The sequence below is a fragment of the Cephus cinctus genome, unplaced genomic scaffold (genome assembly GCF_000341935.2).
Source record: "Cephus cinctus unplaced genomic scaffold, Ccin1 Ccin1_scaffold0160, whole genome shotgun sequence".
Lineage (NCBI taxonomy): Eukaryota > Metazoa > Arthropoda > Insecta > Hymenoptera > Cephidae > Cephus > Cephus cinctus.
Window position 1 is genome coordinate 2,827,428 of NW_014332886.1, and position 27,913 is coordinate 2,855,340.

The 27,913-nt window shown below is 35.8% G+C and overlaps 1 protein-coding gene and 1 long non-coding RNA gene across 12 annotated transcripts; one reads left to right on the forward strand and one right to left on the reverse strand.

Moving 5' to 3' along the window:
- Positions 1 to 422: 422 nt before the first annotated feature.
- LOC107263575 (tau-tubulin kinase homolog Asator) lies at positions 423 to 26,959 on the forward strand. Of its 11 annotated transcripts, none has more exons than XM_025081087.1 (15): positions 423 to 815; positions 11,731 to 11,863; positions 13,036 to 13,183; positions 13,398 to 13,612; positions 14,817 to 15,086; positions 15,241 to 15,327; positions 16,832 to 17,104; positions 17,212 to 17,398; positions 17,601 to 17,929; positions 18,166 to 18,462; positions 20,375 to 20,677; positions 20,745 to 21,012; positions 21,127 to 21,501; positions 22,014 to 22,428; positions 23,398 to 26,959. In XM_025081087.1, exons 1-15 carry the CDS (start codon positions 796 to 798, stop codon positions 23,450 to 23,452), a joined length of 3,375 nt encoding a protein of 1,124 aa, XP_024936855.1. In that variant the 5' UTR covers positions 423 to 795; the 3' UTR covers positions 23,453 to 26,959. The 11 variants fall into 11 exon arrangements, with proteins under 11 accessions (XP_024936855.1, XP_024936861.1, XP_024936853.1 ...); XM_025081093.1 differs by lacking the exon at positions 423 to 815 and adding an exon at positions 1,049 to 1,643; XM_025081085.1 differs by lacking the exon at positions 423 to 815 and adding an exon at positions 4,704 to 5,099.
- On the reverse strand, positions 1,687 to 4,578 carry LOC107263584. Its single transcript, XR_001536720.2, has 3 exons — positions 2,325 to 4,578; positions 1,998 to 2,207; positions 1,687 to 1,931 (listed from the first exon to the last, which is right to left on the reverse strand). It is a non-coding gene; the product is annotated as an uncharacterized LOC107263584 (long non-coding RNA).
- Positions 26,960 to 27,913: the final 954 nt, after the last annotated feature.

Here is a 27,913-nt window from a genome sequence, read left to right on the forward strand (position 1 = left end):
AAGTGCTACTAAAGAGTATCTTTTTAAACCCATGACACAGAATATGTTATAATTATCCATATCCCGTTAATCACCATACATAAATCTTATAACTTCAAAAGAAATGTCGTTCAAGAGACCAGCATCTTACTCTCGCGAATATGATAAATTCAAAGCTCTAAGCATCAGCACGTAAGTCATTAGCCGTACCAATAATTAAATATCAAATTGTACTCCTCATACGATGATATGAATGAAATGTGATCATTTGAAAAACAAAAATTATTGATCTTAATGTTGTATAACTGAATAAGTATACGGTAATGGAGATCTTAAATAATGTATAAAGTTTCAGTCAGAGTTGACAACCTTAAGTGCTTCATAAGCCTTGCAGCTCACGTGTATTCACGCATGCGCAGTAGAACAGGCTGTTGACGCGCGTGTAACTTAAATGATTTAACAGACGTGCTGCTAAGTGCCAAGAGGTTACGTTGAACTATCATATTTACGCTTGGCAAGACGTCGTTCCCAAATAGCAAATTATTATAGGATCTTCGTCGCAGAAATAAATAGTATTTGTTAGAGACGAATACCGGCATGTTCAGTCTCATTCGCTTATACCTGTACTCAACTTCCATGTCTCGATTCAACCAAGATCGCTGCTAGTTACTTCTTTCATACCTACCACTTCCATTTGCACTTTTTTATTCTCTTTATTTATCCTCTTTAATTTAACACAGTAGTGCCGTACACTCGATTTTACAGCAGACACGTATTAAACGTTACGAAAGTCAAATCAAGATTATCAATACGTGGATGGAACTAACGATACATGAGTAAGTAATACAAGTAGAAACTGTTTAAAGATATTTCTTCAATAATAACCAACCCTCTATTACATTCATTTGATGGGCGGTTGTTAAAATCATTTGAAAACTCAATTAAGAAGCATACTGAATCGTTTTATGCATTCACTGCGCGTTATTGAAGGAAATACGACTTTCATGAGTCTTCGCGTAGCCGCCTTGAATTTCCATGTGTATCTAGGTCATCAAAAGGCATAGCACTACTGTTAGTGCTATAGCGCAAGGAAACGTGTTTGCTATTCATGTCCACTTAGACGGACATAGCAACGAGTCTAGAGAGTACATTACATACTGATACTAACTATACTACTTCTTGGCGCTGATTCAAGTAATTAGGAAGATTATAAGAAAAAACGTTCAATCAAGGGAACATACGACAAAAGTGAATTTATTGAAAACTAATATTAAGTGCGCGTCATGGATATGAGACTTCTTTTTGTCTCAGTCTTTTGTCCGGGTAAAATAACCTGTAAGACACTTCATCCGCATATAGACCCTTTTGACCTTCGCACACGTCATACATCGCGCATCGGCCAAAACATCGCAAACCGTAAATATCGTTAAACCGGAAGATGATCGAGGAAGCGCGTAAAGTTAAGTTGTTTGAAAACATGTCGCTTTGCTGGTCGCGTTTAATTTCGTATGTACGTAGAATCTGTGAGAAATGTTTCAATATTGTGCAGTGCCAGTGCTCTGTGAATTGCATAAATCTAGGAGAGTGAATTTCTGTATCAGTAAGATGCACTTGCTTTACTTATACCCAGAGATATTTCACATGTGAAGATTGTTTTTACAAAGGTAATGAATACGAAGAGAAATTCACGAATGTACTAGGTACATATATAAATATATCATGTGTTAAGATCTCTTGAAAAATATTCTCTGTAAAGCAGATAGTAACTGCTGATACTATTATTTTTTTTTCACGTCACGACTGAACTGCGAATAGTACGTATGTGTGCATTAGGTGAAAACTTGCTAGCTCACTGGCGGGATCAGGTTTTCCTAAAGGCTGATTATAATCAAGACCAAGAATAATTTTCATATAAGACTCTGGGAAGCATGTAAAGATGTTGAAGAAACTTTCTGAAAAACATAAAAATTGTTTTTCTCAGCAACGATCAAAGTTTACAAAGAGATATTTAAACCCACTGTGCTCTTGCGTAAAGTGACTTGTCTGCTATGGTAACCAATGCAATAGGTCGTATCTTCAAGTATGTCCAGCATCGAAGTAGATGCAGACCCCGGTAGACGGCCCCTGCTCTATAGTTGGTATTCAATCAACGTTTGGTATCCTGGTATTCTGTCTGACCGCAGCTATTCTTGATCCTGGCCCACTAGCACACTGGCACGTTCGACTAGCTTCGAAATGGAAAAGCAAGACTAACTCGTAGAAACAAAAGGCATATAATAACAATGACAAATTGTATCAATTGTATGCTTCTTATATTGCTTATCAAGAATTATAAAAACTGTTACATTTTAGTTCAACATCCGTAACCGTCATCCACGAAGGACCTTAGTATCAAGGACAAAGATCCATGACGATTGTCACTACTCAATCGAACAGCTGTAAACGCATCCGGTCCCAGGAAATTGAAATAGAAAAACACAAGAAGCAAAGGCAAAAATTCAAGACCATCCGGGTCGAACTCGCGAGGTCAGGAAGTGCGCGTGGCTGAAGACTTGCTAAGGTGTCAGGTTAATGATGGGCGAACGATGTACCGAGAACCGTTTGATCGAATGCCAAATTGAATGTCAATGCTCGAGACTCCCGGTTAACGAAAAGAGAATTTTCGAGCAACAGGCGGGTGTTGTGGCTGATGGTCTAACCTGCCAACCAACCACCTGGGTTTAGGAGAGTGAGCGAGGCACAAACTGATCTGTCTACGTGAGAGTTAGACCCAACTCGCCGAGTGGACCACCAGGATCAAAATAGCCTAACCTCGCCAAACGCGGGGGCGAAGCACGATACGCCTAGCTACTTCTGAATCTTAGAAGACCCGACAGACACTTCAGCTACGTTTTCGGCTTTGTTCCACAGGACATAAATCCATCAGTATATATCCATCAGTATATTGACTGTCAAAATAATCCTAGGCATCTATACAAATTTGAAATTATTTTGAAAGATTTTTTATGATAGTTTTGAAGAGTTCATGAAATGGAGCTACAAATGTTTTTAAATATCTCGATAAAACGAGTAATATAGAGATTGGAGTGATAGTGGTTTTGTTGGATGACGTAATGGGAGCTTTTTTTTACGACATCGCCTCGAAGGTGACTGAACTTTAATTGATGAGATATATTTTAGGGTATTAAATTTGTCTGAATAACTTTGAAACAAATCACTTTTTGTTAAGATTTGTGTGAATATTTTTTTGCTATTCCTATTGACTGTGGTGACGAAAGCTATCTTAAGGAGTAGCCTGATATTAGTAAAATATAGTTTGGAGTATCCCGCATACAGTCATCGTCTTGCGTATAGAGGAAATTATTTTCGAAGCGATTGCTGGCTCTGTTTTTATGTGTTTAGATTACCATGTGTACATACAGCGCACCATAATCAGTTTACAGTAGGCTGGAACTAACACAACGTTGCGAAAACCTGAGCCTGTATTGCTATTTGATTTAATTCAATTTTTGTTGTTGTAGCTCGAACGATATTGCACACGTATTTTCAAATGTACGCATATTTACTATTTAGTAAAATTTTGCAGTTAAAGAAATTTATCGCATATACGTATTACAATAATATGTACGCAGTACGCATATAGGATTTATTATTTATAAAATCATTCTTTTAGTACAGGAAGAATCTCTTATTTGTTAAAAGTCAGATAGCAATACCAAAAATTTGTTATTTAATAATTATGGAATGCAGTTTTGAATGAATGCATTTTCCCGGGCACGGGACAAAAATTGCAACATGTAACTATTTGAATCGTTGCCATAATGGTATTATTTTGGATGCGATATCAACTAGATTTATTGTTAGAATGCTTTCGTAACAGATGCATAGTGATGCCGAAAGATGGTAAGATAAGACAAAGAAGAAAAGCGAAAGTTAAGAGTTTGAAATGTCTATTTGGTGTCTTCGATACCTACTTCAAGAATAAAGTGAACCTGCTATTATCCAAAGTCAATCAAAGATACTTAAACTGCAAGAGTCAAATTCACAGTTGTATGAAAGAGACTGGTATGTCAGTCGCAAACAACTAGATATAAATTCACGCATAACCTTCACTAAGAATGAATCAAAGTGAAAAACATGGTATGAATTTAAAAAATCCGAAGTAATAGCCAAGCTGAATGACCATAATAAATCATCATTTTAAAACGCATACGGTTCATAATACCAAATTTCGTCGGTAAATCTCGGAAAACCTATCACGCTCCGTTATTTCCACGAAACATGTAATTAGACGCGATGCTTAAGATTCGCGCATCTTTGACAATATCAACAAGAACGACGGAGCGGAGTAAGAGCCCTGTTGACATCTTGACACATGTTGTACCAATATGCATACATACGTCAGCTCATTAAACCTATGCATGTATATTTATATCTACTATCACGGTGAACGATCTAATTCTTAACAAAGAGATTTAGAATCTGAAAAATAAACGCATAAGCATTTATTATTATTTAACATATTTATCATATGTAGCTAATCGATTCTCTTATATTTTCTTTGTGACTCATTTTTCCTCTTCTAGACGTGTTGTGATAATTGTAAGTTTCCACGAGTTTCACACCTGCCGGAAATCGTTCCCGTTCGCAAAACGCTCCCGTGTGTTTCACGTCCTTGTCCCAAAGAAGCAGAGATACCTGAAGAGCCACGTTCTAGCGTCTGCGAACGAGGCCTGAATTGTGTTCACGTGAGCCATTCAAGGCCGTAAGGTATCCGTAAAATATCGTCGAGGATTTGCTCCCGTAAGATTGACGGCCTTGTGGATAACCGTTTAACGTAGTGAAAAAATGGCCGATTGTGTCGCACGGCTGCTGATCCAATGCCAGTGGAACACGGCTATTCAGTTTTGGCTCGCACGGCCACTACGAGGCTACCGGCTCTTTACTCGCGAGAACGCTCACGAGGATTCAGTGTGCGAAGGAGCGCAAACTCGTTCGGTCACCATAATCTGCTCTCTTGGACTTCCTTCTGCACTCGTCTTCCTCCATTTCTTCATCTGCGTCCACAACCATCTCTACGATTCTCGACCTCATCCATACCGGGCGCAAGCTATGAAGTGGTACGTTTATCAGCTGCTTGCGTGAATTTTATGTCGTTCCGCGTGAAAATATTACGGGATTTATACAGTGTGATGGCAAAGTGTAGAACTACGTTGTGAAATTTTTTAAATCTTCCTTGGGATTTCGTCTCGTGTCGGATACGAATTTATATCAGTTTTTTTATTGAGCTGGTTCTAGGAGTAATTATGAAGTTGCGAGGTAGGCGGTTCAGTTATCCTTCTGCTGCTTGAGCTGTGGGCTTTCGTCTTCGGACTTTTAACATCATCTGAACTTTGTATAACTTGCTGATTGTTAGTTTTCGAACTTCTTTTACCATCATTCTTATTTTCGGAGTGTCGGGCATAGTGTTGGGTTACATTTCACTAATATATATGTTGGCAACTTAGGAGGAGATGTGATATCGTTTGGCAGCCGTGTGCAGCTGAGCGCCCGCGCGCGCAAGATGCAACGGCAGGGAGAGACGTGAGTCTGAGAGGGCAGCTAGCTGCGAAAAGGTCACAAGACGGCAAAAAGAAAAGTGTTTAAAAAATTCAAACAGAACGATGGGTCGGCAGCGTGCTGCGAAAACTAGTAGTGTCAAAGAATTTAATATTTATTCTTGTTCAGTTAAGTTCTAAGAATGTTGCTTCTTTTTTAAATACACTGTTGTTTTTTTTTGTATTAGAAACGAAGTCAAGCCACGTGCATTTCATTCTGTTTCCCACCCTCAATTCCTATAAATGTCGTTTAAGACGTTGCAACGACCAGACAGCTAACATATATATATTTATATATACATATATGATTTTTATCAAATTACATTTAGATGTTGGGAAGTATTCTGCTAGCGGTTCTTCGGTTATGAACAAGCCATTTTGTTTTTTGATTATGTAAGTGTTATTTAACATTGTCGAAGTGTTTGTATCTATATATTATTCAGTCGAATCATTGTACAGAAATTTTAACATGGGAAAATAATTGCCTTATTTAGACTACTGTTACAGTAGGTATATCACACGGGTTACTTGTGAACTCGAATTTTCCTAAGAATTATATTCCCTAATCAATATCGTTGATTTGCGAAAATTTTTTTAACAACCGTTGTGACCTTTTACGCAAAAATTTCAATGAGAAATTTGTCGACTCGTCATAAATTACTATAGACGTGCTTTGCGGTGAAACGGAAATAACGTTCCTTTCCCACTAAGGTACTCAAACGTAATTTATAGTTTACGATCGATACGTTCTAAAAATGTGCAAATAATTTTTCTCGATGCCACAATAATTTTACACTTATCATAATTTTATTTTAATTTCATCATAATTTTTTACACTTACATATACATATATATCCTCAAATACTTTTGATCTACAATTGAAATCCTGGGGGGGGGGAGCACAGCTACCTTATATCGAAGCTTTTTGAAAAACATCCATTGCGAAATTGCAAAAAAAAATGTAAACATTCTGATATTTCAAGGAATGCAAAAGTGTGAATTTAAATTTATTTATTCGCGGAAACAAAATTTATATGTTGTCGTACAGTGGTTAGTAACAACAAAGAGACGGGTTAGGTTAGCAGTATTTCTGAAATTCATTGAGTTGACAAAAATATAGAAAACGTATTATATCATCGTGTGTCACACGTGCAAGAATATGCATTGAAATCTCATTTTAAACATAAAAAACATACATAGTGCATACTTGAATAATATTCAATAGATAAGAAAACAATGTTTCTAAAGAATATTTTAAATGAAAATAGTATTCAATGAATGGACAGATATGTTAATTCTTCGCTATCTTTTGATTTGAATTATTCTTCTTTTTCCTAAATCCTGACGCAACGTAATCCAATTCCATTTAATAGGCACGCATTAATGACTTCGTTTCAGTGACTCGTTCGTACATTTTCTTGTTTGCTCTACGGTTTTAGACTGCGCCTGAAAAAGGGGTCGGGCCAATCAGTGCTCCAAAATTAATTTCTCAGCAAGTGTTCGAAATACGTTCGGTAGTATTGAAAATCACGTGCAAAGTGTCAATTGATATTGCAAATTTATATTAATTTCGACGAGGAATACGATAACGAAATGTGACGTGTATACAGTTTATATTGGGGAATTTAGGAATGTGTCTATAACGCATTAGAAAAATATTGAGAATAAAAATAATATTCTGATCTAGGCAGAGGATTATTGACCAAATCACGTTTCCATTAAGTTGCTGTGCTTCTGCGAAAAGATACAAAACGAATGTATAAAATTAAATTTTATTTGGTGAGCCTGTAATTTTTAAAATGCTTTTCCACGAAACCTGTCTTGATAATAGTCCTCTCGCACTGCCATCTAACAGAATGAGTTTCCAGCATCTGCAGATTCTCTTGTCCCACGTCAGCCCATTTTTCAATAAGTTCACGTGTTGGCGAAATTAAGTTATTCAAAAAATAACTTCACGATAGAACTGGTCGTCGAAGACAAAACTTACCGAAATACCAGCCAAATATCCCGCTGCATATTATATTAACTTTCGCACGATAGGCATATTCGAGCTGACTTCCTCCCAATGAATTTTACTGCACGTATAAAAGCATTAGGCACTGCTGTCTTTAAAATAACGTTAAAAAGCTGCGTGTGTCAGGACTATGCAACCACCTTGTGCTCATAGATAAATTCTAAATGAAAAGAATCGAAATATCGCAGAGTCCACCCGGTCACGTAAATATAAGTGGAACATTTCGTTGAACGGGAAATTCTCCTAACTTAAAATTAGCTCGATCCAAGCGTCACTCCGCTACTCTCGAGCAATAGAACACCCAGAGAAATTTTGTCGTCCCTCGAAGCGAATCTCGTCTGGCATCGTGTCGTATAAAAATAAAACATTAAGACAAACTGCAATATTAATACCCGTACACAGCTGACAGTAATAAAGTATCGATAATAAAAAGGTGAATGGCGAGCGAGTTATCCTTTGCTCCGAACGAAACAAAAAATTAAAAAACAGCGCATTTAAAAAACTATCATTGGATGTGGAATCCTCAAACTTATTACAAACAATATGTAAATATGAAAATTTCTTTGAAAATAATTGCCCTTAAGCATATAGTTTAGATTGATATGGTAACGCTCCGTAGGGAATAACATTTTTTTTCTGTTACGTCAAATACAGACAGAACAGACGCAACATAATAATTACGTGTAGGTATTGGATCGTCAAAAATGGCCAGCTCTCAGGTTCGACGAGTTTGTTTGTCTTTACGTCGAAGGACATCTCGAACCTGACCGGTCCCATGCTTTTTTTTAGCTTTCCACCTAAGTATTGTACACAACATTACGACTAGTCTAGTCCTCAGTTAACAGTCGGCTGTTCTTAATCAGGGTATCGGTGCTTAAGAAAATTGTAGTCAATGAAATTTACGACGTGTGTTATTTACTCCTTTACAAAGTACCCAGTCGTTTAATCTGTCACTTACAAAGACAAAGATACCAGTCGCCATATATTACTTATCGCATTTTTATTTTCAATACGTCCTCCTTCTAACCAAGCTTGGAGATGATATACTAAAAATAACGCTCTTTCGGCTAATCAATATACCGGTAATAGGAGTACTCCATGCAAGGCCGACCAGGAACTCATGAATCCTCCACGAAACTTTTCGACTTCCTTAAACTTCTCTGGAAAGAAAACATCATCGTTCAATAGGTATTTAATACCGACGAAATTCAAGTGTACTTGCTACAGTCAAGAAACCTTGGTTGTTTTAAAATCTGGGTCAGTCGGTATATGTATGCCCAATTATCCATTAACGGTGTTCAATTTATAGAAAGATCCAGGATATAATTAGGCTTGTTAGCAAAGAAGGCAGAATCGTGTATTTATTTTCTTTCCTTTCTCTCTAGCTCTAACAAACAGGAAAATAATGGTTAATTAATAATAGAGCAAGGTACAACATAATAATGACTTTGATTACCGCGTATTGAATTTCTACTTTTTCTCACTGGATACGGATAGATATTTCGTATGACACAAATGCGTAACCATCTAAGAAGATGTAATTAGACAGTCTAGATATTGAACCCTGCAAAAACTGGAAACAGCTCGCAAGTCAGTATTCTTATCCCGTGAAACGTTTTCTTTTCAGTCTTTTTTCTCTTCTGAAATGAAAGTGTGTACCTGAATTGTCAGTTTTCATTCTACCATCCAAACAAACAGTACAACGATCTCCAGATATTTTTACCAGATCGATCCTTTACTCCGACGATAACTCATTAACGGATGTATTTTAGGATTGGTTTTCTTATGCCACGTAATCCAGTTCTCGGCGAACTTGATATTTATCTCTACGTTCAAATATACATAGTGCAATTTTTTAGATATCAAATCAATATAGATAATTTACTTAGTACATTATCATAGTAGTATTTGAACTATAGCATGTCGATCGATCGAGCACATTTCTTGCCATTCAATCATGTATTTGAAGCTGTTCGTATTATACATCAGAAACATATATCTTCTTATTAACATTTTTTAATGAAGTATTGAAAGTTTCCTTACTATCTTGACGTTTTTAAATTTCTGTTCGTCACATTATCTTTTATATAAGTTTGCTAGGCAACAGTGAATCACGGAATCTACTAAGTTATGGAACTTCCCCTAATAATTACTCTCAGAGATTCCTCGAATTTAGGTATCAAAATAATATACAGAATCTCCAGGCTAAATATTTCCTCGTATATTACTGTAATGACATATAAATAGTTCCAGTTAATAGTAACCTCCGTGCTGGGCCGAACTTTCTTAGAATCGACAGCTCGATTCTAAATCCGTGTATAAACGATCGGGATTTTAACGTTTGTAATGATTGCTACTCGAGGCCTTCAATAAACATTCGGAGCGATATCGGACATCGGTTACGATGTTACACGCAGAAAAATCGTTTGTACAAATAGTTCTATTAATTTTCTCGTTATTCAATATCCTACCCACATCGTTCATTCCAGTCGCATGCGAGGACAACTGAGAAATTACAAATTTATTAATTAATGATTATTCAACGGCATATGCTACGAGTTCATTATAGCAACATTATTAATTACGTATCACTTAAGATGGTGTAAATTATTCCTTATTCCCAGTAAATGGAATAAGGACAAGAGAAATTGTATGTTCTGTACCATTCAGTCTGCAATTTATTGAAAATATATCTTGCGAAAAACATGAATTATCAATAGGCATCAAGAACATTGAATCCCGAGCGTATATACGTGCTTAATTTCATATTGAACGATTCTTTAATTATTACAAGGTGACTTCCTGCTGTGACAAAGTCTGATTAACGGTGCAAACTTTCGACGGTCGGTCAAGCATGTCATGACGGGTTTCCCGTAAAGTGGATTTCTTCGATCGGGCAGTATCTCAGAGAATCAGTTATCCAGTACACGCAGTTATTCTTAAAAAGTGTCATTTAAATGTCCTTTTTAACGAATCGATGAATCTCTGACAAAAAATATGGTGTCATACACGAGTCGCAATACATAAAGTGATTATAAAATATTCATAAACATATCGTGCGATTATCTTAAGCGATTCTATCGGAATTAGAGCGACGGTTTGGTGCAGTCCAAAATGTAACTAAACGTTGGGCGCAAGTCAACGATCCTCCAAGCTTTAGGCATTTTCTGTTCTCCGCAAACAGCAGATCGCGAGTTGCCGCTTGCAAAAGCTTCGACATGTCCCAGTGAGCGTCATCGATCGTGTGTCTAGGGCGCCATCGCGCGGACATACCGTGAAATACATTCCGTGCGAAAATGGCCGTCGTATCGGCATTCCACGGAATTTCGTGGGACTTTCGTGAGTATCTCGTATCCGTCTTACGAAGAGAGTGATCGTGGGGAATACGGGAAGCCGCCGTGCAACACGAGCAATGCCAGTTTAACGAGAATAATCGCGAAGTAGAGCCGTTTAGGCGCTCTTGGAATATCCAACTACAGCGCCGAGCTACCCACCGTCAGCATCTAGCAGACGACTTTGTTAGTAAAAATAAAATGTCATTATATTTGGATCGGTTCGCGCGCGTTGGACCTTCCAGGGAGACAAGTTATCTTTTCGTGCAGGGACAAATCGCGTCTCACTGCTGATTTACTCAATAGTAATTATTTAGAAATTTGTGAAATATTGGTTATAGATAAGGTAACATTATATATAGTCGCTGGGGTTTCCCATCAGTGGTGGTGGTGGTGCTGATGGTGGTAGCAGCAGTGGTAAATTAGGCAGTAGTCTAGTATATCGTAGAATATTAGATATCTCTGTTATGGCACTCGGGGTAGTGTAAGCTCGGATGGTTGGGATGTGACGAGTTGTTCGACAGAGAAAGAGCGCAGAGTATTAGTACCCCTTGTACTGGCTGCACCCTTTGGCCGCACGCAATCATGGCTGCCTAGCACGGGGCGCGTATTGACCAATTTTATCGTGCAAGTCTTTAGGTTAAAAACCTCGTGTGTGGGCCGTAGGGCGTGTCGGCTAACGTTGACAGCTAAAATCCTATCAGTTTGGAGCACGTCGCCCGGTAATCACGAGACCGGACGACCATCCTCCTTATCCGTGTCGTAGAAGCAATCATGCCTTTAGTAAGGGGTTGCTTCAATTTTCCAGGCATCCAAATCACCCTGGGAAGCTGGTGTTAAGGCATGTAGGCGACGAGAGTACGGATCAGAACAACAATATCACCATGACTAGTGAGGACTTGCTGCAACCTGGCCATGTGGTCAAGGAACGATGGAAAGTCGTGAGTATTACTGTCAATTTTTTAAAAAAATTTTTTATTTTTCTTTGATATCAAGATTATTTATAGGTTCGAATTTGTTATGAAAATAATACAATTCAAAAATGTTGGCATTTATTCAATACTGAAATTAAATCTCTTATACTTATTTGGTAATTTATTTCTGTGCAAGTGCAAGTGTATTTACAAATTGCACTTCATTTCAAAGAATTTTCCTGCTAAATGAGTCAAGGGAATTATTTCTACGTGTGTATGGTGCTATGACATTACTTTCTTATGTACATTGGACTATATAAAGTGATGCTGATGTTTATATTTCTCCATTGACCAACATCTGCATTGTTATACTGCAGTATTTGTGTAGGATAGTATATTCATATTATCGGTTGAAACTGATAGAATTCATAGATAGATGATGACGTAAAAGTCTAATAGCTTAAATGATTTTAAATTTGAATTATTTAAATATGTTTTTAATTAAATCATATACTAAATTATTAGATAAGCAAGAAGATTAATAACAGATATTAGGAAAACAATTCTCTGAATTTTCTTTGCAATATGTTATAAAAGTTATTTTATGTTCACATATATTTAAGAATCAAAGTCAAATATATTTTCCATACGTTATTCTACAAGAAGGAGTATTATTGCATGTAACGTGAATGTACTTTTTAATATTTGCCTTATAGAATAATTGATGGACACTTCCTTATCTATTTTTCAATTTGAAAATTAAAATAATAATTGTCATACTAAAAAAATTATGAGTGACATTTATTTAAGTGTCAACAGGTTAAAATTTAGTTATCTATTCAACTTTATGTTATAATGACTTTGTCATTTTCTATCAGATAACATTGCAAATGTATACATTAGCCACTTAAGATTAGCCTTCTCATTTAAGTAAATACTGCATTGAACGCAGTATCTATACTTGTATTATTATTTCTCTATTAGGAAATGTACAAGTTTAGAATTGAATCAAATTACTGTTAACATTCAGTGACTTCATAATATTCATATTCGAATAATTATCCTTTGTATTGCATAACCTATGTAAGAAATAATATTTCATAGATCAATACAAAACGACATCTATCTTGCATTGTCGACAAATGACCTCACAAAGTGCACTATTCAATTGCATTTTGCAAATATTTTTTTTGTTACAGATGAGAAAGATCGGTGGCGGCGGGTTTGGCGAAATATACGAGGGCTTAGATTTGATGACAAAAGAACAGGTTGCCCTAAAAGTGGAGTCTGCCCGCCAGCCAAAGCAAGTCCTCAAGATGGAAGTGGCTGTTCTAAAAAAACTGCAGGGTGACTATAATTAAAAAACACCTTATGTTCTAATCCTAATATATTTAACTCGCGACAATCATTATTACGACCATTATGTAATGTATCCGAAACAGTCATGCTCAACGACAATCTTTTACTGAAAGTATGCATTCACGTGATATTCAGAGTAAGAAAGACTGGAATAATTGTTACGATTCGCAAGAAATGACGTCACATTACTTTTTCGTTGCAGGTAAAGAACACGTTTGCAGATTCATAGGCTGTGGTCGAAATGACAGATTCAATTATGTCGTGATGCAACTGCAAGGTAAAAACTTAGCAGAATTGCGACGTGCGCAGCCAAGAGGTGCCTTTTCACTATCTACCACCTTGCGACTCGGTCATCAGATTCTAAAAGCAATAGAGAGCATACACCAAGTGGGCTTCCTTCATAGAGACATTAAGCCGGTGAGTCATTACCACTCAATTAAAACGTGCTATACCTGTCATTGTCTGATCCTGCCAAAATGATGATCGCAGCGAGGATGTTCATTCTTTCGACGCTACATGTGACATATGGTTTTGTGCTTACACAAGATCCGGTCTATAGATTCGCATGACAATTGATGAATAAGCCTTTAAAAAGTGTGTCCAATCATTTAGGGGAGTCCACCAGATTTCGTGTTAATTCACTGCTCTTTTACATACTTGCAAATAACCTTTATTTTCAAATATTGTCATATTATAATTGACTATCAAAGCTGATGTAATATTTATGATACAAATGTACTGTTACTGTTAATATGTTTTACCATATTTTTAGTTAGTTTCTATTAATTTGCTATATATCATTTATAACTTTCCATTGCGTATTTTTGTATTAGAGTAATATTAATCAGTCTTCGAATTGAAATTTACGCCTGGTAATATCTATTCCTATAGTAAAGCTATTCATACTTGTATCTATTCTTTTTCATTTATCAGATTAGACGTAGTCGTATTCCCACATTAAACAAGGTTTCAAATGAATCGCAAATGCAGCTTGCCTTAGCTATTAAGATATATAACAAATGATAAATAGAAAGTGAGTAAGACGCCGGAAATTACGTGCGAATTGGCATCAATATCATCTGTTGTCACATGTCGGAAGACAGATATCGTGCTATATAACATTGTTCACCTCCAACGAAGCCAGGCATTAGATTGATCGGAATCCATAGCCTCTGTTGAAACTTGTCATCAACTCGATGCCAAATTAATAGCTTCGTTTAAAATGCCAATGCCTAATGAGTCACTCTATGTCAATGATTAACTATGGAGAAGGACAGATGAAATAAATTATCATGAAAATACTAAATCCAAAACGATGTTTATGAGTTGAAAAATTCAAAATTTATCATTGCATATACTTAAAAGTTACTGTGGTATAAAAATATATATTTTTCTTAGCATTTAATATGACGCACTATTACATTTTTTTACTACTGTTACTTTCACACTGTTACGACTATGTTATCGTAACAATAGACCGGTTATCAGTTATACAAAACCTTATTGCATCTTAAGTCGAAAGGAATTGGATCATCTTAGAAGATTTGATCTCTCGGCTCACTTATCATTTTAAACATAATTTACGCATTATTATATGGTGATATAAAAATTATGTTTACAGTCAAATTTTTCAATCGGCCGTCATCCATACAGTGCAAGGATGGTATATATGTTGGATTTTGGTTTGGCTCGCCAATTTACAACTGGTACTGGCGAGGTCAGACCACCTCGCACTGCTGCAGGATTCAGAGGAACCGTCCGGTATGCTTCCGTCAATGCTCACAAGAACAAGGAGATGGGAAGACATGATGATTTATGGTCATTATTTTATATGCTAGTAGAATTTGTCAATGGGCAACTCCCGTGGCGCAAGATAAAAGATAAGGAACAAGTAAGTCTTGCTAGATATTATTCATGTTAAAAAATCGCATATTCAGTTTTATTTATTTGAATCAAATGGTTTTGTCTCTGAGCAATTTATATACCTTGATTATTGTCTTCTTGAAAACTTCTCTCATGCCTCGATATTTCTTTGCAATGTTTAGGTAGGGCTTATGAAGGAGAAATATGATCATCGATTACTTTTGAAGCACTTGCCTTCTGATCTACGTGTCTTCTTGGAACATATTCAGGTAACATAATAAATACAAATTGTGATCGCTTCGTAGCAACTTTGATATTGCACTTGTTTCAACGTGTTGACTTACGATATTGATGACTTATTTTTTATTTATATTACAACGATTGCGCATTATTTTCTAAGAAGCGAGAAGATAGTTGATATGTCGATATAAATGCTGCAAAGTTTAACAGGGACTGACAGTTTGCTTTTGATGTAATTGTCCATTGTAATCACTTTTCATCTGTCAAAATTGGAGTTGGCGAGAATCCAACATACGTTAAAAATAATTGTAGGTCACTGGTATAGTTATAATGTGCAGGTAGGATGTTTTTAAATAAAATGGTATAAGATGATTTCCTGTAAATGGAATGATGTTAGGTAACGCGGATGCTCCCACGGATGAACTAACATTGGGCCTGCGAATTCAGTAAAATACGGGCTCCTATAACTAAAGGAGATTTCCTATGTAATTTTACATAGAATCCATCATGCCAATTTAAAAACTCAGTCACGTCACGATTTAATTATTACGACGATTAATGACCTATTTCTTTAGTAAGACTTGTTATTAATCAATATTATCTGACAATGCCTATGGAAAAAAGTTTTCCTCTAACTATTTATGAATGAGATATGCATGCGCCTACAAAATTTGGCCCAAGTTCAAAGTGTCCTCCTTGTAAAAGAGGCCAAGGTTTGCGGCAAATACTTACTTTGCATTGTTAAAGCGAACTAAAAAATGACGTTTTTTAAATAAGAAATAATGATATCCGTCCAAGAACAAGAGAAGCGTTCTACTTCTTGAATTAGGACTGACTCACATAGGAGATATTTTTTAATGGGTCACATAAATGGATATGACCCAGAAATCAGTTACCACTAAGGTATCTTAGATACGTTCGAAAGACTTTAAAATACAGGCAATTTTTTAATAACAGTTTGATACAAGAAATGTAAAAATTTTTTAACCATTTTCACGTGTAAATCGTGATCATAGTTCGTTACGCATATAAATACTTTAGTCAGATCTGCCATGAAAATTCAAAAAACGTATATTGCACGATCTATTTTCGAAACTCAAATTCACTTTCTCTACTAGTTTGATTCTTACTGCTTGGCTAAGCAGCGTCAATTTTTTCTTGAACCCTTCCTTCTTATGGCATTACTTATCACAAGCGTACTGATTCGAAAACTACGTCATAATAACATATTGATTCCAGTAAATACGTATACAAAACATACATATACTGTATACATGTGTATATATATAACCTATTCTAAGATACGGTGGTACCGCTTATTGATTCCCATCTATTTCGGTTCTTATGTAACCTTAAGAATACTTTGGTGATTTATTTAATAGCTGAAACAGCTTAATGAGTCACGTTTAAGGCATACTTTCGTGTCAACCTGGAAGTGATCTATATCACCCTTGCTTGAAATTCTTGTCCATTGAGGTTTCCTCTACAATATTGTATTTTCCTTGTAATTTTAAACCTACAAATACTTTACAGAGTTTGGGATACTCGGACAAACCAGATTACGCGATGCTGGCTGGTTTATTCGAACGTTGTATGAAACGCAGAGGAGTGAAACCAACAGATCCATATGATTGGGAGCGTCCACTAATAGCTAACGAAGGATTACCAACAACCAGATCATTACATGCAGCCGCGGTACCTCCTGCATTAACAATAGCAACTACTATTAATCAAGCACCAACCACACCGAATCTCGATACCAATAATCAAGAAAATGTTGAGCCAGACAACAGAAAAGAATTAGACGTAAGTATCTTTCCGTGATACGTTTTAAGAAGTGGACGCAATATACAACATGTAATCAATGCGTCACACAATTGGAGCATTATGTAAAATGGAATATATGTTACCAGGCGCAGTTGGACTACGAAAGTATGTGCAGAAGAAATCGACAGCGTGGAATAGAAGGATCAGCTGCACCCTTTACCTCAGCCATTAGCAATCATGGCCGAGATAAAAATTGCAATGCTACGATACCCGTCACAGACAATACGCATCAGCAAAGCGGTCAGCAAGTCGTAGCTACACCCCCTGTACAAGGTAAATGCGAATTTCCTACTAGTGAACTGTGACATTCATGTCGCATTAAAGAACTCCACACTATAATCATTATGTGTTCGCGTAATGTGCTGACTGTGGATTTAATTTCTGATACTTCTAATTAAATTGATCGACGATCATGCATTATTCTCATTATTGTTAATATAAATCAAGCATTCCATTCGATGCTCTCATAACATAGAATCGCCAAAGAAAAGACGCGCAGTATCAATGGCTGTCGAACCACAATCCCCAGCTGCACCTGCTGAAAAACAAGTAGACAACGAGGGTGATGCACTAATGGCGTCCGCTCGTTCAGCATCCGAAGTTCCTCGCAGTAAAACAAGTGCAAACACCGCGGCGCCACTTCGTAAATCTGCAAGTGGCGCTACGTTTGCTCGTTTGCGGGTTGTCGCGGCTCCGGAGACGCCGCCTGGCGAACCGCCAAGCCCCAGGATACAAACTGAAGTTGATGCCTCTTACTGCTCTTACGATGTGACTAACACAAAGCACGTTGGAAATCAAAGTCCTGTAAGTATATCGTAGTCCATGTAGTGTATATTACGTGATCTTAATACCGATAATCCACTTTGACATATGTCCCTACTATTTCTACGAAATATTATGCCAGATATGTATGTATACTATAAGCAGATCACGAGATTTATATCTACTTCACCGTTTAAAAATTATTTATGAATGCAATGCTTTTTTTCACGTTGAAGTTGAATAACTTCATGTGCATGGGTTTATTGAATTTGTTACAGGTAACCGAACAGAGAGAACCATTGAGAAGAGAACCCAGGAGACGAACTGATGGTCGTTCGCAAGGACGTGCCGCACGTACGGCGATGCGGGACTGTTCAATCACGCAATTCGCACAGATAGACGACGACAATGTTTCAGCGTTACAACAGGTGACTCGTGGTGGTGGTGGACTCACCCTGGCCTCCCAGTGGAAGTCGCAGTTCGACGACTCAGAGGAGACGGATAATGAATGGAAAGGAGAGAATTTGCAGAGTCCGGAACATAGAGGAGCTAATCCACCTTCACTGGTTCCACAGGTAATTATTAGTGTGCCATTAAAAATGTTTGAGGTCAGACGCGAATAGAATGCAAAGTTATGCCCTAGAGATTATTAAGGATTTTCTAATGTTAATGTTCTTGCGATGTGTGAAAACATTAATATGACATAACAATTTGTTGATTATTAATTATACTGTACATTGTTGACGCTTTGTTCACTTCTTTGGTATTGCATATTATTTATATATAGTTTTATAACGCTTTTTGCTACTTGTGATTAAATTTTGTGCGTTTATGCTTTTTCCTACAGTTATGCGAAACATGAGAACATTCACTTTAGAAATACTTCCATATAGCTGCTTCATCTTCATGAAAACTTCAAAGTTCATCATGTGAAAAGTCATTGTACACGTCGGGATTTTTATTGATAGCGTTATTATTTATAGTAGACTGTGTTTGATATTCTAGCCACGTCTGGCCTGTATCGACATCCTCGCTTGACACCTATCACCTGCCGATGCACTGCCAACCCGAGCTCTGACTACCACCGTTTTCAATTCTGATTTTTCGCACTAGCTTTCCTCCTTTATCTTTGATAATCACGCATAGACTTTTCATTATCTCTTTTACCATAGTATCAGAACGCAGTTATTCTTTACCGTAGACCTCGTGATTACGAATATATCGCTGATAATTAGTATTTTACGTCGCTATGTTAATTTTGTTCTTTCTTTTATTTGGCCCTCGACTGCCACAGCGATTTATGCTTTGCGAATATACTGATTTCGATTCTGTGCGAGCTATAATGATAGGGTTTACTTATTTGCTTTTATTTCTGTGGAGCACAATGGCTACTGATAACAGTGTAAAATAATTTTATACAGTGGTAAGAAACTTTGACGAGTTACCATGAATGATTCAGGGCGTTCTATATATTCTAGTAATTTTTTACGTCGTTATATAAATTATTTCAATAGTGAGACCAAATAAGAGGATGCAGACAAGTTCCGCTGATATCGCCTGTATTAAGTAGAAAAATAAGATAAAAACCAGAATAATCTGCAAAAGAGATTTCTGAAATATTCAAATTCTGTTCTTTTGGAATATTGGTCATTATTTAACTGTAATTAGAGACAAAGTCGATGCAATTGATCATTATTGATATGACTTTATGTTGAAAAGGTTCAGTGCAGCCAGATTATAGTAAGAAATTTTTATATTTCCTTCATACGACTCTTAAATTCATATTTTTCTTAATCTTGAAAAATTGTATAATTCGGCTCAAGTTGTTTCAAATTCTTGTACATATACCATGCAATGAGCTCGATGCACACGAAAAGTGCATCTATTGTATATGATGTAATTTCGGCTATAGTTACATGTTTATGTTAAGATGTAAAAAGATCATTCTAAGTATTCAAATTGCAATTATAATAAAAAAGGATATCTAATTGTTAAAAATAACGCATTAGCATACCGACATAAGTTCTTGAGGCAACATATACTTTTCTTGATCAAAATTGCCTAGTACAACAATAAATTTTCTTTGTATACAACAAGAAATACTAGAGGCTACAAATGCTGGTATTCTGTTGCTGTATAATATGATTTTTGCGAGATGCATTTATTTTGTATAGTTATATAGTACTGCGTTCAATCAAAGATCTTATATAAGATTAACTTTTCGTATGCTCTTAGACAAATTTAAAAATTATTCGCTTTAAATGTGCTTGGATTAAATTTGCATAGCGATTGTCTAGTAATACTTTTGCAATTTATTCCGCACGATGCTTAATGTAACTAAGTGCTATTCTATCGCGTGACCGCCATTAATAATACACAGAGAAAGAGTTTCTCGTACATACAATATATTTATAATATTACCAAGTTTACGTGATATTGAAACAAAGCAAGAATAGAGAATAGAAGAATAAATAGTGAAGTATCCAGTCCACAGTTGGTAGTGAAGCTGTAGCTACTGCAACCCCAACACCGGGATCTCATGAGGCAAAAGCAACAACGGCACAACCAGTATCGGTAGTAACAGCTGTATCTCAACAGCAACATCCAACTCCCACGGCACAAACAGCACTCTCGAGAATAAGCGAAGACTCGCCAAGACCGGCTGTACCTCATAGATGCCTAAATATTGCCGGAATCGAAAAATATCCGGAACTGCAGGGAGCACTTCCTCGAGCATGGAGCGTACCGGCGCTGGCGCCGCACGTTCGTGCCTATCTGGAAGCACCCTTGGTATGTAAAATGATCCACAATATTGCTCGGATTGCTCGTTTACTTAATTTAAACATTCGTTTTACAGGTCCAGCAAGCAGCATTCGACGATCTCTTATACGAAGTAGATGTCATGAGAAATATTGCTACTAGACATGACGAACCACGACAAAGTCCGCTACAGAGAAGAGCAAGTGTGCCAGCTGTTGCATTTTCACCTCCTAATACTGTACCCAGTACACCAGCTGGGGACGAGGAAGAACAGGCTGTGGCAGGAAGACTGGAAATCAGAGTAGTCGATGCTACGGGTGGTGCTACCGTCGTGCAAACAAGTGCGGACAAAGAACCTTTACAAAGTACGTGAAATATTTTCCACCAAATTAGTTGTTGAAATTTTTTTAGACAAATTGCTTGTGGCAATTTTAAAAATAGAATGCGTTCGTGATATGTGTTTGGTATTCTTGTTATAGAAAAACTAACAAATGGCACGACAGGTAGTCCTGCTAGTCCTAACCCCGGAGCAGAAGAACCTTCAGTATATTATGACGCAACTGAGAATCGCGCACCTGTTAATACCTCGTCGAATGGCGCTCCTGCTGCAACCACTGCCTCGACAACCGTTCCAAACACTGTTCCATTGCGCGAATGCAAGGACAATAAGGAAAAGGATACACCCAGCAGGCCACATAGTACCTACAGTAAAATACCAATACCTGTGAAGAGTCCTAGGTGCTCGTTATCTGAATCAACACCTGAGACTAACACACCTAATACAAGAACTGGAACTGGAAGTGAGCCTGAAAGGTCACCCGCAGGGATCATTCAATCCAAGGACAGAGATAGTGGTGAGCGAAAATTTGATTTATTAATTAAATTCTTAGTAAATTGGTTATGGTTCCTTTTTAGCAAAACAATCCTACCACCCTGATCAAATAGTTAAACCTTCTATATTGCATAACGCCGTAGATTTTATATTTATAATAGATAAAACATTTATCTCATGTTTCGCACAAGAAGAACGTGACGTACTCATTATTGCTCTATTTAGCCATTATTGTTTATTACTATCACATTTTTCAACGCTGTCCAATCGCTTGCTAGGACTTATAGACAAGTGGCTATCGCAATGGGTTTAGTACTAAAAAAAATTGAATGTAAAGCAACTGTCACAACTAGAATCATTTCACTGTTCATATTATACAAAATGTCATTATCATATCTTATACTATTTCAAATATTTCCTACGGAAAGCAGCAATCATGCGCACTCCGCAATACTGGCTGAGAATTTAAATCTTACGTTGCCTAATGAATTGTGCATTGAGCTTGTTAGCATTACTAACAGTAGCCACTTTTAGCTACCAAAGGTAAACCCTTGACAGTGCACACGGACGCGCCAGCACTACGTCGATGCGTGACATTGCCCGATGCGCGAGCGAATGCGCCCCCCTTAACATCGGCGAGTTCGACGGAAGATGAAAATCTAACCGGGTGCACGCCAGCCCTCCGTCGTCGCAGACAGAGCGAGAAATACGTGACAGATGCCAGCCAGCTAAATTTACGGTTTCAAAGACCGCAACGTAGGACAAGACCGACCTCCGAGGTATTGCCAAGATTTTACCCAAGGGGAGTTCCATCCTATCTTTTAGGAGAGGCTGGTAAGAGAAATGAAGAAAGCAGTGACAACGATTCCGATAGCAGTGGACCACCGAATGCTCAACCTCCACCACCACCCACCATGCTACCGCCTCACGTAGCAGAAAATAATGCTAGGTAGGACAGCAGTTACCTTACCAAATTAAATGAATCTGCTCTGCTCTTTGAATTCTTTGCGATCTCGCCCTGCTGTTCATCTGTGATTTATTCACGTAACGAATTTATACCTTTCTATTTGGTTAATTGGATTCGCATTGTTTAATTGGATGTGATTAACTTTGGCATGATAAATAGTTAGTACATATCTTATTCTTTCAGGCAGAGTGGAACCGAGATGTTCTATTTTTGTTTTTACTCTGATATTTCTGGATTAATGTGATTCTAGTCTTTATGAAACAATTATCAGAGTATTTTTCAGATACTTAGTGATACTTATTTTTATCGACGAATTGAAGGTAAAATTTGTCCTTATCTTTCATGCAGTTTATGCTTTATATATCGATGAATTAAGCTAAACCATTTTCAATGAAATTATTTACTATGGAATATAATTAGAAATAGGGTAACATGAATTTTAAATATAAAATATGATTGTACAGGTATTATGTGGTATTAGGAGAGTATGTATTTTAAAAATTCAATAGCATATTCCTGCTTTAAACATTTATTTTACATACATTTTTTGAGAGGTATATATTGTACATAAATTAATGTATTTTTTTTTCTGTTGTAGCTTTAGTTTTTAACTGAAAACGTATTGTACAATATGTTTTATATTATCTCTTACTCTTCTGTATATGTCATTTGTAAATACTTGACACTATAATGATTAATCTATAAAATTTTCCAACCACAGCATGTAAAGCTTTGTACTATCCCATATCATTTTTTTCAAATACTTATACCTTCATACTTAAACATCGAATGGTTGGTATTTGAAAAAAAAGGATGATTTTGTGAACTTTAGCTGATTGAAGAAATTTGATAAACCATCAGTATTTAATCAGTATTTAATCGAAGTACATTGGTAAAAGTGATGTTTCGCAGAAATATTATAATCTCTATTCGAATTGTTATCTGTTGCAGGTGCCGCAGATTTAGGCCAGTACCAGACGCAGCGGTAGTTAGCAGAGAATCGTGAGGTTTAGTGTTTGAAAATTACGGAAATTTTCGTTCACACTAAATATCAGCCAAGTTCTCCCACAGCCAACTAGGAATGTGATACCTTTTTGGATCAAATAAGCATATATAGCCTTTCTAGTAGCTGAAAGCAGTCATGAAACTCGAAAAGACTTTTGGTTCAGGGAAGAAATGTATCCCTTCGTAATATGAAAACGACACAACATTGTATTTACTTCATATGGGACAGTGTGATTTGTCATAATTTTAAGATATTTTAGAAGGTTGTCTTGTCGGCATTGCCATATTCGTAATTACTGATTTTCTTTGGTACTTCTATTTCGGTACGAGATAAACATAACTTTTTTATCTGAGCAACGCATACCGAATGAATTCAGATAATTCGAATTTGGCTGTACGTACAATTTTTTTCGGTGTACAATCGGTAAGGATTGACTGCGAGAATGACGAACAGCGATGCTTGCGAAAATAATAAATAATAGAAATGAATCTAGCCATAAATTTTAATCGAAACATACGACGTAAACTTCCATCGAATGGTACACGCCAGGGACACATGTATTCCGAGTGTAAAATGTATATTGCGCGATGTCTTGGCTGATCCATAAGTTACTCTATGTACCGTCGCACTACTCTTTGTACAACAACATTACTATATATAACTATATACAGCACAGTGATATTTAATCGAGTCTAATTTATTATTAAAAAAAACGAATTAAATGACACAGGACTTATACTACTTGAATTAACTTATTTTAAAAAAAGATATTCCATATTATCGATTAAGCTCAAACAAAAACTTGTGGCTGTTATAACGTATGAATTATTTTTATAATCTAAAGCAAAAGAGTAACACAATTATCTATTCGATATGCACGCTGTCTCTATTTTTTATCTTTTACTGTTTGTACACTGAAAATAATATATGCAGTTCAAGACCATGCAGAAGGGTGTTACATATCTAGCTAATGGCGAGAAGAAAAAGAAATTAGAAACAAAATTTACGTCGTCATCTACTCCCCGTTTGAATTTTTGGAGTATAATTATATAAAATTGAATCTACGTGTGGCCAGTCGTGTGAGGCTTCCCTAGGAATTTCTCGAGCGAACGATTTGTCTCGAACAGGGGGTAGATACGACTGTTTTATTCAAATGATATTTAAGACTCTTACTGCGATATCTTGACTGCAGTATAATATTGTGAAGAGAGGGTCTCATAGAAGACAATTATTAGGGTAGCTATCGGACCTGGGCGAGTGTGCTAGTCTTGGCGAAACCCACCATTAAAAATCAACAGAATGCAACAATTTTTAGATAGCGATTTAAAGAACAGGTTAGGTCTTGCTATATAGAAATTAATGTCTGATTATTAACAAATAATAAAATACACACCGATTACCTTCTTATACCGTATGTCATATCAAATGCAGGGTCCTGTATATCTATGATCGATTGCATAGATTATTCACTGATCATAATTTATTTTGACACTAACTAAAAGTTAACTCATATTTGGCTGTTTTTTTGTTAGTCCATATTATTTTAGTACAATTATTTAAACTATTGGTCGCCATTTGAGTTGTTTTCATTATTTTAGCAAGATTGTTTCGCCTATAAAATGGTACTACCTTGCAAATCAATTTTCATCATAGAACAAAAAGCCTGAGTCCTAAATAACAAATTAATTTTCCATTCAACTCATGAGGAATAGTGTTTAATTTTTCTTCAATAATAATTGATAATCCTAAATGGAGTTGTAGATGAATCTTCAAGTAATGCAAATCATTGTTAACGAATGATTGAAGTTTCACATATTAGTTACAAAATCCAATGATACATAAGGCTAGTCAGATGAGAGGGGGATGCGATAATATACTATTGAATTGATAATTATTGACGTAGAATCACAATGCCATGTGTATAGTAAAGAAGAAACGTTTATGTTTTATAATTTTATGAAGTAGCGTTAAGATCTCAGCGATGCGAGCGACATTATAAATAAAATATCATCATACGTGATAATAGTCAATGTTTTCGGATTAATGATATCGAATAATTCTTGATGATTGGTTGAACCATCTCTGCAATATGCCGTACGTTGAGTGGGACGTTAAATCAAAAGACTTTTAGTGCAATATCCATGTGTGTTCTTATATGTCTCTTGAACAACTCATTTACTCTCTTACCTAACATTAAAATGCTGGTCTCATGACATATTTATTCTGGTAACTTAAGAGCTTACTATTCGAGTATCTGTTATCATTTAAGTTAGATTATGTAACAGAATAAATCGACAGTATCGTTGATAATCGAAATGTTGTGTTTAGCTTGAGCTACTTTATGTCATTACAATAATAAAAGGAAATGTATAAACTTTAATTCTTTGCCATCTCAATAAGTTACAGAAACACTTGATGATATTCTTCGACTTGAGACCTTAACGTAACTTGCTAACCATTTATTGTGAGTTTCACACGAACAAGAGAAGATATTCTTTGTCAAGGAGCAATGGTAATATTGTTGTGATTCTAAAAACAATACCAAGTACCCACGATAACGCTATACCCTTTCATCAGTATTAGGATATCTCACAAAATTAGTGCAATATATTAAAGAATTGCGAATGAAACGATAGTTTTCAGGATTGACTTATATATGTAGGTAGACTTATATATATATGCCAAATTACCAATATTTATTGTATTAATAACAATTGCTTAGTGACTGAGCAGTATTGTTATGAAAGAAATTGTATGTAATTTATAAAGATAAGTACCATGCTTCCATAAGACTATACATGCAATGGGATAATGATAAACGTTTATTCACATTGCGTTGTCATAATTCTGAAGTAATGGAAGCATACTCGAGTCTCGTTATGAACGAATGCATTTTTTTGTTTATTTAGAAGTTTAACAATATGCCATTTATTTCAAATGTTTTATTAATACCATTCACGTGAGCCAGTGCCATGGTCGTTGAAAAAAAAAGTTGTCATTCAAATTTCATACAACCGAAAAGCAATAGAACGCCAAAAGAGAAATGTTGCATTCCGTTGAGAAAATAACAAAAAACCGCCCCAAAATCGCTCCACCAATTAGGTTCCTGTACATAATATATATTATTGTATCGCAAGTGAATCGATGCTAATTATTGAGGGATCGTTCGATCAGTAATAATAATAATATAATTATTGTATTTTTTCTCCGCTTCATGCTCTATACAATAGATACAAAACTCTATCGGTACATGTGTATTGTAACCATGTTTGACTACTCGTATCCGCAATCTTAAAGCAGATGAGTACTATTAATTAATTATTAAAACTACTGTAATGAAGTATGCAAGTGGTAAACAGATATTATTATCTACGAATAATAATTGTTAGTTTATTATTAAATTAAAATTAATACCAAGAAAACGAAAGATTGAGAAAGAACTATAACAAACAAAAAAATGCTTGTAGCTTACTGCGTCAATAAAGCAAGGAGAGAACGTGACTTTCATTGAGCGCTACAAATCTTGTCACAAATCCTGATTATATTTAATTTCTTGTGTTCAATTAAACAATATGGATAATATTCTAAAACTCTACAAAGGCATTTAGAACGTTTGTGCTATTTTTTTGTATACATGGAAATTAGGAAACATATTTATTCAATTTCAGCGAATTTTTTTCTTGCGTTAATAAATTGTGTGATTCTTATGTAAAAATAACGTAAATTCTTAAATCAACGTGTAATTAAATACACTTATGACGTTTACGTCAAATATTACTAAATGTCGCAAGTAAATGAGTTTCAAATCTTATCTCTAGTACATACGGTCTTGAACGTTTTCATCATTGATTAGGCAGCACTGAGCGCGCTTCAGACAAAATTATATATATATATGTATATGTAAATCTATATAACCTACGCATGAGGTTTCGTTCTTGGAGGTTTAGAAGAATTATCGTCATATGAAACTGAAAGTATTTCAATGCATGTTGTATTATTAAACTCGTTGGATGTAACTGTACTTTTTTTAAGACGGACGTACAGTTAGATTTAAAAATCTCGTAAGTAAATAACATTATCGTACATAAATTCAAAAGTGCAAGGTTATGTTAATACAGTGTACTAACAAAATTAATTTGTCTTAACGAAATATTAATTTTGTTTGCCTTGATTGTTAGGTTTAAATAGATTTCAGTGGTCTTTGACACTTTTCGTATTTTTTGTGTTATTATAGTATAGTTGTCAACTTTATTGTAGGTTGCAAAGGACATTAGAAATTAACTCAAAATACAAGCTTTAATGAAATCTTATCATTTATTATATACAATGTCTTAAAACACTTGATATACTTCAAGGTGTTTATTCTCTTCGCAGTTGAAATATCTTAATGTCAGTTTTCCAAGTGATACAACACTGGTGAAACATATGATTTTCTTTCCAAACCTTTAGATTTTAGAATTT